The 14,216-nt window shown below is 41.4% G+C and overlaps 1 protein-coding gene across 16 annotated transcripts in view; it reads left to right on the top strand.

The window, feature by feature from the left end:
• The window catches only part of FAT1 (FAT atypical cadherin 1), a 169,800-nt gene that overhangs the window by 83,230 nt on the left and 72,354 nt on the right, over positions 1 to 14,216 (top strand). For 12 of the 16 annotated variants that reach the window (XR_010601454.1, XR_010601453.1, XR_010601452.1 and 9 more), the window contains exons 4-5: positions 12,639 to 12,700; positions 13,991 to 14,098. The exons of 1 other annotated variant lie outside the window; for it this stretch is intronic. Coding sequence is in view for 10 of the 15 variants with exons in the window: in XM_042841962.2 (XP_042697896.2) it covers positions 12,639 to 12,700; positions 13,991 to 14,098 (170 nt within the window). In the remaining 5 variants the exon portion in view is untranslated. Of the gene's footprint in view, positions 1 to 4,564; positions 5,294 to 12,638; positions 12,701 to 13,990; positions 14,099 to 14,216 lie in introns of those variants that run through there. 3 more of the 16 variants (XM_008168457.4, XM_008168454.4, XM_042841974.2) reach the window with 2 other exon arrangements.

Below are 14,216 nucleotides of genomic sequence, written 5' to 3'. Positions count from 1 at the left end.
ATAGGAGCCTTGTCTTATAACAGGCTTATTCAAAGTGATACAAGCTACGAAAGTGAGATCTTGGAAGAGTGTTGCCGTTTTCATAATGTAATAAAAATACTGTAATAATAAATAATAATTTATAATAGTGTGTAATAAGCATGTCATAAAAACAAATTTTATATTTCCAAGATCACTGCTTTTATAATATACTCAAGTAAAGGAGAAAATCCCTGGAAATATTCATTTTTAGGAAGGGGTTTGCGAGACTTGACATTTTAGTGAAAGGGGTTCACAGGTTGTTAAAGTTTGGGAATCACTGGCCTAGAGTATCTAGACAGGGGGCCCTTCAAAACATTCAGTCTATGCTGCTGAAAACTGGTATAACGATTCAGGCCCTAAGACTTTATAAAACCAAGATATCTATTTTCAACACTACATAACAAGCCCCCCCCCATAAATGAGAGAGCAATTTTATTGGTTTTCCAATCTGTTCTATGTTAAAATAGATTTTACATTATAGAGAATGTGTAAAATTTTTCATGATAATTCAATAAAGTTTTTCTGTGATTACTGGACTATAAAAAGAATTAAATTTAGAGAGGGAACACTTCTCTAAATGAGCATTTTGTCTTGAGCGCCGAACACAAATGCGATCCTGCCTGACCATTCAATATTACAAGCTTGCCTATATTAGAAAACTTGCATCAGTGCAGTTATATCAATTTAAATGACCAAATTAAGCTATATCTATTTAAAGGCCATTTAGACTGGTTTAAGTTCATTTACATTAAGAATTTGCACCAGTGTAATTTACTTGTGCAAAAAAAAAAAAAAAAACCTTGTGAAGGGCAGCCCTAAATCTAGTGAGGTTCTATGTGCCTCTCTGAGTGATCTATGATCCCCTACAGAATATAAGACTCCAATAAGGAATTTCCATTAAATCTGTGCACCTGAGGTTTTACCAGACTAGCTCCTGTCCCCCGTTTCATTGAACTCTGAGAGGTGTGAGCCCTATTAGAGAAGAGGTCTGCAATGAGTGGTCTACCTCTGTACAAGATTCCCCACCTTCCACATAGCAGAACTCCGGTACTTCTGCGCCGTCTCTTTCCGCAGCTGCAGAGGAAGCCCCATGCTGTTTGTGCTTGAGAGAGATTTCTGTGTGCCTCTAACATATATTACCTTTGTTTTCTGCTAATAGGGTATTATTTAATGTTTATAGAGCATTCTAATTCACAGTGAGGTCCACAGGTCCATGACATTGGGTCTTTGCTCTGTGCAGCCTTGGAGGCAGACCAAACCTTCATTAAGTAGCAGGGAAGGCATGATTCCATCTTTGAGAAACCATCAATTTTTCCTTTGCTGCTGCAGGCTGGCAGACTAGCTGCTCCCTGAGGAGGAGCAGAAGAAAAATAAGAGGGTGGTGGGGGTCTGCCTTTATTGGCAGAGGGAATTCCCTTTCTCCTCATTGTCTGTGGGACTGTGTGCCCCCTGACCACCCATATGGAGTCCAGCATGACAGAGAAGGATTAGGAAGGTAGTTAGAAACTGGCTCCTGCACCTCCCCACTCACTGAGTAGCTGGCTGGAGATCTGTGCTTATTCTGTGGAGACCCAAGCCCTTTTCAAGTGCTCTGGCAGGGAAAGAGTTTCCTGTTGCTTCCCTTCCCAGGTAGGAGTTCTGGGGAAGCGGCGGCAGCAGCAGCACCTCTGCAGCAAAATTCCCCCATAGCTGGCATGGTGGTGGTCCCCCAGGACCAGCATGAGTGGGGCCATCCCTCACGCTTTTAAGTGGCTCAGGGCTACTCCTTTCCAGCAGTTCAGCCCAGTTCTGTCTCCCAAGCAAGCAAGCAGGCCAAGAACTCCTTTTGAACCTTTCAGGTTGGAGCCCAGTGTCCCCAGGATGCATCAGCCTATGCTCAGGCCTTGTCCAGGAATCTCCCTTGAACAAAGCAAGGGGCCTTGGAAGCTCCCATTAGGTCCCATTCCAGCACAAGCCTACATGTGAACCTCCTCTTTCTCAGAACTGGTGTCACTACCAAAGATAAGTGTGGCTGTTGCCTTGGTGGTCACGGACTGGGTGTATCTAACTAGGAGAAACTTTTACCTGAAAAAGAGAGGGTAAAGGAGTAAGGATATCGCACCCCTAGTTTGTAATGTAGACATAACCTACGAGGCACAAAGTGAAGCCGTTTCCCTCAACCCATATAAATTTTCAGAGTGCAGCAGGCCAGATGATACTCAATGCTTGGGGTTACAGTTCAGGGCAACTACACCTGTATTTCCGCTTAGTGGTCCAGTAAGGGCACCCACTCTCAGACTGTCAGGTCCCTAGCTATTGTCCTTCTTCCGCAGAGAACCTGTGTCTCTATCCCACTAGACTGAGGTGTTACCAGGCTGACCAGTTCCCTGCCTTCACTGTGTTGTTCCCATCAAAAGACAGTCTGCCTAAGCAGACCTGCTTCACTTCTCTCCTCAGAGACAGTACACCGTGTAATCATTAGTTATAAGTTACCACACAGCTCTTTCTAAGCAAATATATTTTATTTTTAAGGTAAAATCATTATAGAGGAAACATATTAAAACAATAAAAGAACCTGCACTTATGCTTTCCTCTTCCCCATCTCAACAAGGCTCTGGTTGCTGTCAGTCCTTCCAATCTTTCCCCCAGGGTGGGACCCTCCCCTTGAACAGACAGTCCTGTCTGCTTGCTGAATCAAAACGAAGGGCCTGAGTCAGCTTAAAATCAGGCTATTTTATTCAAAAATCCTTTTTTTGTCTGTTTGGTCCCTGGAGAATCCAATTTGTGTCTTTGAACTGTCCTCGTGTAACAGGTGATCAGCAGACAAAAAGTTCCCCCCTCAGTACAAAGATTCAAAAGCTCCTCCCAGTATGGCACATATATTGTCCCAAAAGATCAGTTGTGTCTGTCACATTGTTCAACATAGCCTTTTGAAGTTAACAATACTTTATCCTAAAGAAGTTCCATATGATTGCACATAAACATGTGCATTTCGTAATACAATGGGCTTCTGAAATACTTAAGCTTAATTCAGTCAGATTTGTCCAGGATATCACAGGAAATTGCCATCTGTTACACTGGGTTGCCCTGCTTACCCTCACATAGTGCAGCCATGCTGGGTTTCCCAGCTCATCCTTACAGAGTACAGCATGGCAAATCAATGCAGAAAAAAGCAGTCCATAGACACGTTCTGATTCCTCTAGGGATGCATACACCCCCCTTGCCCCATACGCTATCCCCCCCAAACAAAGAATTCTTCCTCCTTTGTAGAAGAAGGCCAGATTCCAAGTCAGCATTAGAGAATCAAATGGGAAAATAATAATAAAAACTCAGAGAGGGTAGACTCTTTCAGGCAAGAATGGACTCAGTATTGTAAGCTATGCTGATGAGATCTGCAGGTGCCATAGACAAGCCATAATGTACTGCCCTCTTCATGCATCCTGGGAAGTCGTAATAGTGGGAGAGTGATTTCCTGCCATACCTAATGGACTGGGAAAGTATCTGGCTGTCAAGGCTCCTGTGGGTCAGCAGGCCCTACTCTCCCGGTTATTGCTCCCAGTTGCAGGTTGCTATGCCTCATCTCCTACCCCCAGCTGATAGCTATGGAGTAATGAGAGAGACAGCAGCACAGATGTGGAAGAACCAGCAGACAATAAGAGGCCTCTTGTCCCACAGGGCCAGTTCTGTGGGCAGGCAAGTAGGGCAGTTGCCTATCTTCCCGAAGTTGCCATACCACTGTGCAACTTGGGTTGTTTTGTTTTTCTCTCTGCTGATTGGCTGGCTGTGGGTTGGTTGGTTGTTTTGCTTGGCCACTGAGGGTGTGTGTGTAGGCGTGGGGGAGGCACCAAAAAGATTGTCTGACCTCCCCAGGAAAATGGCTAGGGTTGCTCCTGTGGCCCACCATTTCGTTCTTTCTCCCTGCTTCCATGCTGTAAAGACAGATGGTTCCTCAGTGTGTTCCAGTCAAAAGATATACTAGTGTCACTAACAAAGATAAGTGGGGCTTTTGCCTTGGTAACTGGGAGAAACTTTTACCTGAAAAGAGTGGCCTTCTCTATATGCCGACCCTTCAGAAGCAGCCAATTCCAAATAGGCAATGTCTCAATCCTCTCCTTTGGCCATGGAAAACCATTGGGGGCATCAGGCCAACAAAAAAACACCCAAATGTGAACTGTCATCTGAAGCCCTACATACACTGCGGGCTTTCACAAGCAATGCCAACAGAAATCACATGTCCTACGTGCTTAAGGAAGAAGAATAGTCAGAGTATGCAAACAGCCATCCTAGATCTTCTCTGGATGGGAGCAATAGAACCTGTCCCTTCTCTGTAGAAGAAACAAGACCTTTACTCCATATTGTTCCCCATCCCCTGCCCTCCCCCACAAATTGTCAAAGTTCTCAGCCTCATATATCAGAACAGATCCATGAAGAAATTAAAATTCAAGATGCGGACCTTAAAAATCCACACTGGCCTCCATCGACTTAATTGACTTGAAGGATGTCTCTCTCCATATCTCAATTCAGCTGTCTCATAAATGCTTCCTGTGCTTTGTTCATTGTGCAGGTCCTTGCTCTTTGGTTCAGCAACAACATTGCAAACGTTTATGAAACGTCTGGTAGTACTAATAGCTGCTCTCAGACAGGAAGGCTCCTTCTCTGAACATCATCCAGAATCAGAATTATAAATGGCACCACCCAGGTGATAAGATTGCTGCCTGAGCCATGTTTTTGCGACATAATTAACACCATCTCTTATTCACCATTTCCTGTCTCGCAATGTACATAGACACTGTGCTGTACAAAGCTTCTTACTGCAGGAAAGACAGAAAAAGCTGAAGAATCTTATCCAGCAACTCTGCCTCTCAAGGAAAGCAGGAGGATTGTTCTATTTAATCTTAATGCTTAATTTTCCTTACCAATATAGAATGGCTAGAGATTTTCTAGACTATGACAGTATCACAACTGTTGGTTTCTTGGAGGGGGAGCCATACCTCCCTTTCCACTAACAGGTTTGGTTTGCCTTCAAGACTGCAGAGAGTGAAGATCCAACATCATGGATCTGTGGACCTCATTACTCCAAGAAAGGAAATTTTCCTAGTGTGAGCATAGAGCACATGCATATATTTAGGCACAATGGGGTAAACTAGGCATAGAGTGGAAGACTTTTCTCTGAATGTGAATTAAAATCTACATTTTAATGGAGATGTGTGTAAAGTCCTGGTTTTAAAAATAGAATTAGTTTCCCATAGTTTGTAATATTCTCTTAAGGAAATAAATGTTACATTTACACGTCTATCAGTTTTGTCCCTTTTCTTAATGATCGTTTTAAGAAAAACTTTCCCTTCTGTTTCTGCACAAGTCAACCTGGTGGTAAATTATTTACTTGGTATTTGTGAAAAGCATCATCGTTAATGCCCACACGATTCTAGGACTAAAGTTTGATCATTGTACTCTCTGCTTACTGGATGGCTGTTTATGTTTCAGCAAAACAAAAAGTGGTGGGACATAATACATCAACACTGGTTGCTTATGCTTTTGTGTTTCAGAGTCATATTGGTGAATTTATAAGAAAAATAAACAAACAAAACAAGCAAACAACGAAAAAGGATGGGCCCTGTCAGATTAAAACCATTTTAACAATAGCACCTCACTAATCAGATTTCCTCCCAGTGTATTGTATCTGCTGACTTTAGTGACCCTAAAATATGTTTTTACTGCTTTTTACTTCTGTTAAGCCTGCAGAGCCAAGAGTGAGCTGGTTCTTGTGCATTTGTCATAGAAATAATTGTTTATTATGTTCTAATTATTTACACCTGTGCAAAGCCATTAAAAACAATTGATGTCATTGAGGGCCTGTTTTAGACTGCAGAACCTTTATTACTGGTGATGATTTATTTGGGGGAGGAGGGAGGAATTCCCTTAATTCTCAGATCTCAGGTTGAGTTTGCAAAGCTAGTGGAGGGAGGAAGGAAGAGGGTTTTTTACCTGTAAACTGAGTGTGTTTAATGCATAAAATTCAAGAAAACAGTAAATCTTGAAATCCCTCCTCCTCCTTTTTTTATGCCATTTTTGTTAGCCATACTGTATAAATAAATGGTCCAGCTTTTTATGATAGAATAAAACAAACAAAAAGTATAACCTTAAATTAAATACATCTTCAAATCCTTTAAGTAAATTTAAAACATATTTGAAATTTAATTTCCCCTTAACTTACCTGCCAAGTTTCAAATTCAGGAGTTCTCTTTTCCTTTGCAGAAACTGAGATGACATTATAAAATGAACAGGAAGTGGGCTTTTTTAAATTTAAATTAAAGCTTATGCTGATGGGTATTAAATGAAGTATTACTTGGGATCCAACTTCCTTGAATATATCTTTAATGTAATCTTAGTTTTCATATGATAAATTAAGAATTATATAGCACTTTACAGGGTTTAACTAATAGTCCCTTAATGGCCAAAGGGAGGATGGTAGGCCACTATACTGTTTTAATTTGGAGAAACAGAGATAGCCAGGTTAACATGTGATTTGCTCACACAGTGAGCTGGTAGCTGAGCTGAGATTTGAACACAGGTCTGCCAACGATGCTTTATCCAGGGGATGATGCTGTTTGCATAAGGAACAGTTTTATTTATGCTATTTACATAAAGTTCTAAATTATTACATTTTTGGTCTTTTATATTTTCCCCCAAACGTTTCAATGGTACTAGGGCTGGCTCCAGGTACCAGCCCAGCAAGCAGGTGCTTGGGGCGGCCAAGGGGAGGGGGCGGCACCTCGGGCTCTTCGGTGGCGGGTCTCTCTCGGAGGGAAGGACCTGCCGCCGAAGAAGAAAGCGGCGCACTGGAGCTGCTGCCGATCGCAATCACGGCTTCTTTTTTTTTCCCCACCGCCGGGGGCGGCAAAAACCCTGGAGTACCTGAATGGTACTTAACCTAGGCCAGACGAAACTGAAATAATTTTAATCTGGAGGTTAGGTGCTCAAATAGAACTGTTTAGAAATTCAAGCAGACAGTATCACAAAAGTGCGAACTCAAAAGAGGAAGGAAGGAGAGCAATGAAAAGTGTTAATCAAATTTTGTTCTATGATTCATAGGATGAGAGGGATTTTTAAATGTAACCTCACCTATGCTTGGCATTTTTTGTTTAGTGTGGCACGGTAGCTGTGATTTGTTCAAAGACTCTCTAAGTAATTAAGCTGCCTTGTGAAAATGTGTTACTGATGTGGCAAGTTTTGAAATATTACCGACTGTAAAATCACACCAATTTTCTAGAAATATCACCTATTTCATCATTAGCTCAATAATGATTTTTTCATAAGGTTGTGTTTTCCCAAGATGCCTGACCTGTTTCTCCCACTCTGTACAGAGTGTACGTATTGATTCACATGTAGAATCACAGTTAATATTGTAAGTTATTGGAATTTATTTGTTTGTCTTTCACTCAGCAAGAGCAGATAGAATAAAAAATAGAAAAATCTGATTGTAAAGTGACACTCTCCTATTCTGAACAAAAATTGACAGTTTTGTTACGGCTCAATACTCACTTCCCTTATTCAGAAGGTGGTTCCCACCAGATAATAAGGATTTCAGAACAGACTTAATTACAGTCCTAAACTACTTCAGTGCTAAATTACACTTCATCCTTTACTTTCTACCACTTTAGCATTCATTCTGTATTTCCTTCCTTTCTGACTTTAAGGTAAGTATGTAAAAATGTTTAATTAGAATTTTTGAATTCATGTCCCCCATTTTCAATCTAAATTGTTTCCTGATATCAATACCCATAACAAACATGGATGGGGATTTGAAGACTGGCAAGAGGGAAACAAAGGAAACCTTTTAAAGTGTACTAGAGTCCAGGCAATATTGAAAATGTACTCTGTCAAAATACATTGGTAACTGGACCATTGAGCACACTTATCCTTACCTAAGTACAGAAAGTAACTTTATTTTAAAACACCACAAAACCCATGATTAGCAAAAGTCATGTTGTGCCCTTCATCTGTACACACAGGGTGCAATCCTGGCCCCACTGAAAAGTTACTGAGAATTTGGAGACAGGATTTCACCCACAATCTCTGTTGACATTAATGGGAGTTTACTGCCTGCATATCCATGGTCACATCAGGCCTTATTACTATGCCCTCTGCCCCAACTTAGTAAAGCTCTTAGACACATCCTTAAGTTAATACTAGAGCGGATTAAACATTTTTGGACTAATAGTGTCTTTGCTGAAAAATTCAGGTTTGGTCAACGTGAAATTGTTGAGAATTTGACATGAATTTGCCAAATAGTTTTGGCAACCAAAGGGGGTGTGGGGAGTTGGAGGAAGGGGAAGGCTTCCTCCATTTTAAAACAGTTAGCTGAGTGATTTGGGCATTCACCTGGGATGTGAGAAACCTGTGTTCAGTTCCCCTCTCTGCCTGATGTAGAAAAGGGATTTTAACTTTGATCTTCCCCATTTAAATAGAGCCCTCTATCCACCAAGCTATGGAGTACTGTAACTATGGAGTATCAATCTGTCCTGTTGAAGCTGCTCCACTTTGCATAAATCGGAGCAAGGTTTGAACTTGACTCTCCCACAGCCTAGGTGGATGCTCTAATCACCCGGCTATAGAGTCATTCTTACTCTAATTCCCAGGCCCAATAGCTAGTGGCAGTGAGTTGTCATTCATAGTTCAAATCCATGCGCCAGTGACTTTAGCTATTTATACACAGTGCAATAGCTTCAACAGGACAGATTGAGATGGACCTACATCAGTATATCCTGTAGCACAATGGCTAGGGTACTGTCCTGTAACGTGGGAGACCCAAAGTCAAAATCCTTTTCCATATCAGGCAGAGTGTGGAGTGGTACCCAGGTCTTCCACATCCCAGGTAAGTACCCTAATCACAATGCTATCAGTTATAAGTGACTGCTGCCTTCTCCTCCTCCACTGGAGAAAATATTTTTTCGATTGATTTGTTGGACCCTAAATGATTTTTTTTTCCCCCCAATTTGCTGGGTTGTTTTTTGTTTTGTTTTGTTTGTTTGTTTGTTTGTTTTTTTTGCAATTTTTATATTCAGTTTGACTTGAACTGATTTCCCCCCCCCTCCCCCCATTTTTTTTGGAATTTCCAGTGTACTAAAACATCAGTTATTCACCCATCTCTATTCAGAACAACACTAAACATTCAGAATCTTTCAGTGTTTAGTAGTGTGTAAAGGGTTTGATTTAAATTGCAGCATAGCAACTATAATCGGATAAATGTTTAAATACAACTTATTTCTTTAGGAAAATGGATACCAGTAAAGAGTTAAATTCAAAGAATGCAGTGTGTGTGTGTGTGTGTGTGTGTGTGTGTGTGATTCTAAATCCAGAGGTGTTATATTTCCTTTGTTGGCACTAGTTTCTGCTGAATGTACAGGATACATATGGTGAAGACTAAACCCTTCTGTTAACAGTCTGAAGTGTTTTAACAGAACTGTGTGGCATGCAACATCATAAAACTTAGTCAAAAGATTGTATTAACAACCATTTTATAACATCAAAGCATATTAATTTTAAGTATATTGCTTACTTCTTTGTTTCCAAAATGTATCAATCAACTTCAATTACAGAAAAGTCTAACCTGATCAATTCATTTCACAAATGGTAATGTGCAGAACTAGGTTAGATCTTGGACTCCTAATTTGGGGAATTTATTTGCAGTAAAGATGGGATATGTTTGTGTATATGTGTAGTATGATGTAAGCTTTTCCAGGCAGTATTTGGCATTCACTAGTGCTGCTCCCAGGGTTCACCTTATGGAGTTAGGTCTGCATGCTATGTTGAAAGGGAGGGGTTCCTAGCCTGGTGAAGTCGGGAATCTTAAGGATCCACAGGGCAACACAAAGCATAAGCACATGGATCTCCTAGAATGACTTTACCCTTCACTGTGGTCTCTTGTGGGCTTCTCCCTGCCCCATTCACCAGCCCCTCAATAGCAAGACACTTCAGCAGCTGAGTTTGGCACTCTGTTCTGCCCTGCCTTTTTCTGTGAGGGTGGTCATAACTGCAGAAAGGAGGCTAGAGCTTTAATCTCATCTCAGAAATCTGCAGGGTCTCAAGGTACTCATGCTATATAGAGTGGTTCCTTCCTCCCTGCATATGTAAAGTTTCCTCAGAAGCACTTTATGGGCTCCCCAGAACAGGACATACAGCAGAGCTGCTGCTTCCCAAAGTCCTATCTAATTTTTTTTGCTCCTTTTGCCTATGTAAGGGGAGGTGAGCATCTGGTCCCCCATTTGTTCATTTCCAGTTAACAATTCCAAGCTGCTCCCTAGCGTGCAGGTGACAAGAAAAGGGATGGAATGGTCAGCCTCAGCGAAGAGGCTTGGCAAATGCTTTGTCTTTGAGTGTATGAAATGTTTGAAGCTTGCCAGTGTTCACAACAAAATGGGAAGAATGGTCAGAAAATGTTAGATAGAAAAAAGTACTCACTACAATGGAAGAATGAAATTGCTGGAAAACTGAGGACAGTTTTGACCATAATTGAAAGGATTGTGATTTATGCTACCCATTTCTTGAAGAATAATAGTTGTCTGTATAGTTGACAGCTGTTGTCATGTATAGGAGTTACTCATATTATTTAGAAGTGACTGTCCATTTTGTTGGTGTATGTAGGCTAGAATTCTTTTGTGGCAGAGTATTTGCTAGCTATGCCAGATAGAAAGAAATGCCAGTAGAAGTAGATATCTATAAGTAAAACTGGAAACTTATTGATGTAAATTTTTTGAGTTTCAAGCTCTACTTCTATCAGGGCTGTGACACAAAATAGATAATTTTTTTTTCAGTGTAGCAATTCAGTTTTCATTAGTTGATTGATAAGTTTGTGATGTTTTTGTTATGAAAGGTGTGTTTATAATAAAAATAGTGGTAACATGGAACTGGTAGTTAGAAGACCTGAATTCTATTCTTGGTTCGGCCACTGATTTACGGCCAGACCATGAGCAAGTCACTAACTTCTCCATACTTCACTTCTGCCATGTGGAATCAGGATAATAGTACTTACCCATAATTGCAAGTGCTTAGAGAGCCTCAGATAAGAGGTACTGTGGAAGCTCAGTGTGGAGCAGGGGTGTAGTCATGAGTGGGCGTGGGTGGGCCACGGCCCACCTTCTAGCCCCGGCTCGCCCCACTCTACCTGCCTGCCTGGTGCTCCAGCCTGGGAGCGCGGCCAGGGGCTTACCCAGCTCCCTCCGCCTGCCCGGTGCTTCTGTCAGGGAGCAGGGGCGGGGCAGGGGAGCTTGCCCTGCTCCACCCGCCTGGCGTTCCTGTTGGGGATTGGGGACTTGCAGTGGGGCACCCATTTTTCTGGGGACCCCCAATTGGCTGGGGCCTCTGGCCATACCCCTTTGGCCCAGTAGCTAATCTGCCACTGGGAGTAGGGCGAGCTTCAGGTGACCCCGTGGAGGCAGAGGAATCCTCAAAAAAGGTAGGTCTGCTGCTGCTTGGGGAGCCAGGCCCACCATGGAACTGGGCGGGGGCCATTGCCGCTAGAGCGTGGCTTCTCCTCCCGGAGGTGGGTGCGCACCTGGACGGTCCTGGCCAGAGAATCCATCACCCCCCCCCTCCCCCGCAAGGCTGGAGGGAGGTGGTTGGAGGGAGGTGGGCCCCAATCCCTCCCCGGTCATTTCCTGCTCACTTTAAATGCCCCATCCTGGCGATGCCAGTGGTGTGGTGATGGTGATGGTATTATTTTATTTCATTTTCATGTGAATGTGTCTCAATGACTAATGTCATTAGCCTGAACCTAGGAAGGATTAATTTGGGTAGGACCTCTTCCTAGTCAGATATTAGTGTCTCTATTCCATCCTCCTCCTCCTTGGCCTCTCCACTGCTTTGGATACTATTGATCTAACCTTTCTTCTCGACATCTTATTCAAAATGCTCGTCACTTTCCCCATTCTCACCATCACTCGCTCACATAACCAGGTGTTTGTCTTTGACTCCTCTCTTCCTATTGCAATACCAAGCCATGTGGAATCCCCATTACGTCTTCCCTCATAACATCTCTAATAATCCACCCTTTTCTTTTTTTCCCTAAAGCTAAAAATATTCGGCTCCATGTCATCTCCTTTCTTGATTACTGTGAACTCCTCCTTATTGGCTCTGCACCATAGATTTCCCTCTCGTGGCCAACCAAACCAACTTTAAAGCTGTTTTGCACTGGTGGAGCAGCTTTAATTTAACACAGGGGAGGATCAGTGCCTAGTCTAGAGTCCTAGACTAGCTGTATGCTTCTGCTAAAATGATTGACAGACATTACAATTGACTTTTGAGTGAATACCCCCCTGCAATGAGTGGGGTCAGCTCACATATGTCTTTGTGTGTGAGATGTAGACATTCAATTCCCATTGGCTCATAGGAGCTGTACAGATGTATCTGAGAACAAAATTGGATCTGCTGTCTAGACACTATAACAGCTCTACTTTGGTTCACATTCCAAAGGATATCTTCACAATTATAAAGACTAGAAACTTTTTTTTTAATGAAAGCTTAAATTCTGCAGACATGTATGAGACCACCAAAGAAGAAGTCCCGGTTGGTTACTGGCTCAATCTCCATCACAATTACTTTTCTGCAAGGACTGATGAATTACTCTTTTATATTTACAGGGCTAATTATAACCACATCAAGAAAGCTAGATCGAGAACAGCAAAGTGAACACATACTGGAGGTAAATGATTCTTTTAGATCTCTGAAATATAACAACTGCATAGAACATAGAACCCATTAATTTACAAGGAATAATATTTACCATATGAGATACTCTACATAATGAATTCAGGAAACAGAATTAGAGAAAGAAATTAATCCTTATTTTTAACAAATAACAATTCACGGAACTAAGCACCTGATAGTAACATAGTGTGTCAATATTGTTGTTATTTTTAGAACATACGTAAGACAGAACTAACATGCATGCTAATTTTTTACCCTGAAACTGAGGTGGTGTGGTTCTTCCAAATATGGCCTGAGATCAGAGGCATTGCCATGGAAATACTTTGGTTTTCTTTTCTTTTTTTGCTGTCTATAAATGTGAGAATAGTTGTTTCAAAGCTGCCTTTTGCTGAATGTGACTATATATCTCCAAAAGACGGATGCAGACTTTTAATGTTAGAATATATGGATGACATGATAGAAGGATGACATGGCATTTTTCCACCTATTGTAATACAATTATCTGTCACATTCAAAACTTAAGGATAATTCTGCTTGGGAACCTGCATTTTGACTTGAACACATGTCTGGTAAATTAATAGGTAAAATATTAAACATGTGTCTTGTGGATTCAAAGTCCAATAATCTAGGTATGAAACCCTTGCCCGTTTCCTTTGCTTACTTATATCTGCTTTTAATGGATGAGCTGGAGTTTAGTGCTCAGCTAATACCATCTATTTGTTCTGGAAAACATTATTTAGAACAGAAATTCAAAAGATTGTGCTATATATAACCCAAATATACAACTAGATCAATATTTTGTGCTGTTAATGTGTGTGTTGCAGTTTCTCTGACATGAAACTGCCAAATTTACATTTGTATGCATTCTGTACAAGTGTAGACCCTGTCCTTTATTCAACTTCATTAAATGTGATTTGCCAAGTAGTGCATCTGTTCCCATTTTAAGAGTTGGTCTACAGTTTCTGGGCAGATGTAATACTTCTGATCCAGAAATACAATGAAAGCATGCTTGTTTTTTTACTTTTTCTAGTACAATCCTTTGTTAACAATCAATAACTGAGCTGTTACTTGAACTTCTCAACACAGTTTATAAGCATTATAAACACCAATTAAATCTCATGCAACCCCTGGATAAGAATTACTATACCACTCAACCAGAGGGTGGCTTTTTGTTTAATTAGTGGGGTGGGTTAATTAGCATCAAGTAGAAGTACAGAGCTGACCCTTTGCTGAAAACTAACAATAGAAAAATCTGATTGTGGTGACAAGTGTGTTTGAATGTCAGGTGGATGAATCAAAGCTCCAGTTACCTGCTCAGGAAGGGGAGTTGGCTTCCTGCTCCTCCCTCAGTGTATTCCCCCAATATGGGCAGTCTGCGCAGGAGAGTAAGAAGGTACTTTCCACCCCTAAACCCTCCGCATAAACACATAGATTGACCTACAATCTTGTCCAAACTAGGTTTGAGAGCTCATTCACATATAACATCATAGTATCTGTTCCATCGGTCTTCA

The sequence above is a fragment of the Chrysemys picta genome, chromosome 5, assembly GCF_011386835.1.
Source record: "Chrysemys picta bellii isolate R12L10 chromosome 5, ASM1138683v2, whole genome shotgun sequence".
Taxonomy (NCBI): Eukaryota; Metazoa; Chordata; order Testudines; family Emydidae; genus Chrysemys; species Chrysemys picta.
The sequence above is the reverse complement of the archived record's forward strand: the minus strand, read 5'-3'. Positions and strand labels throughout refer to the sequence as shown.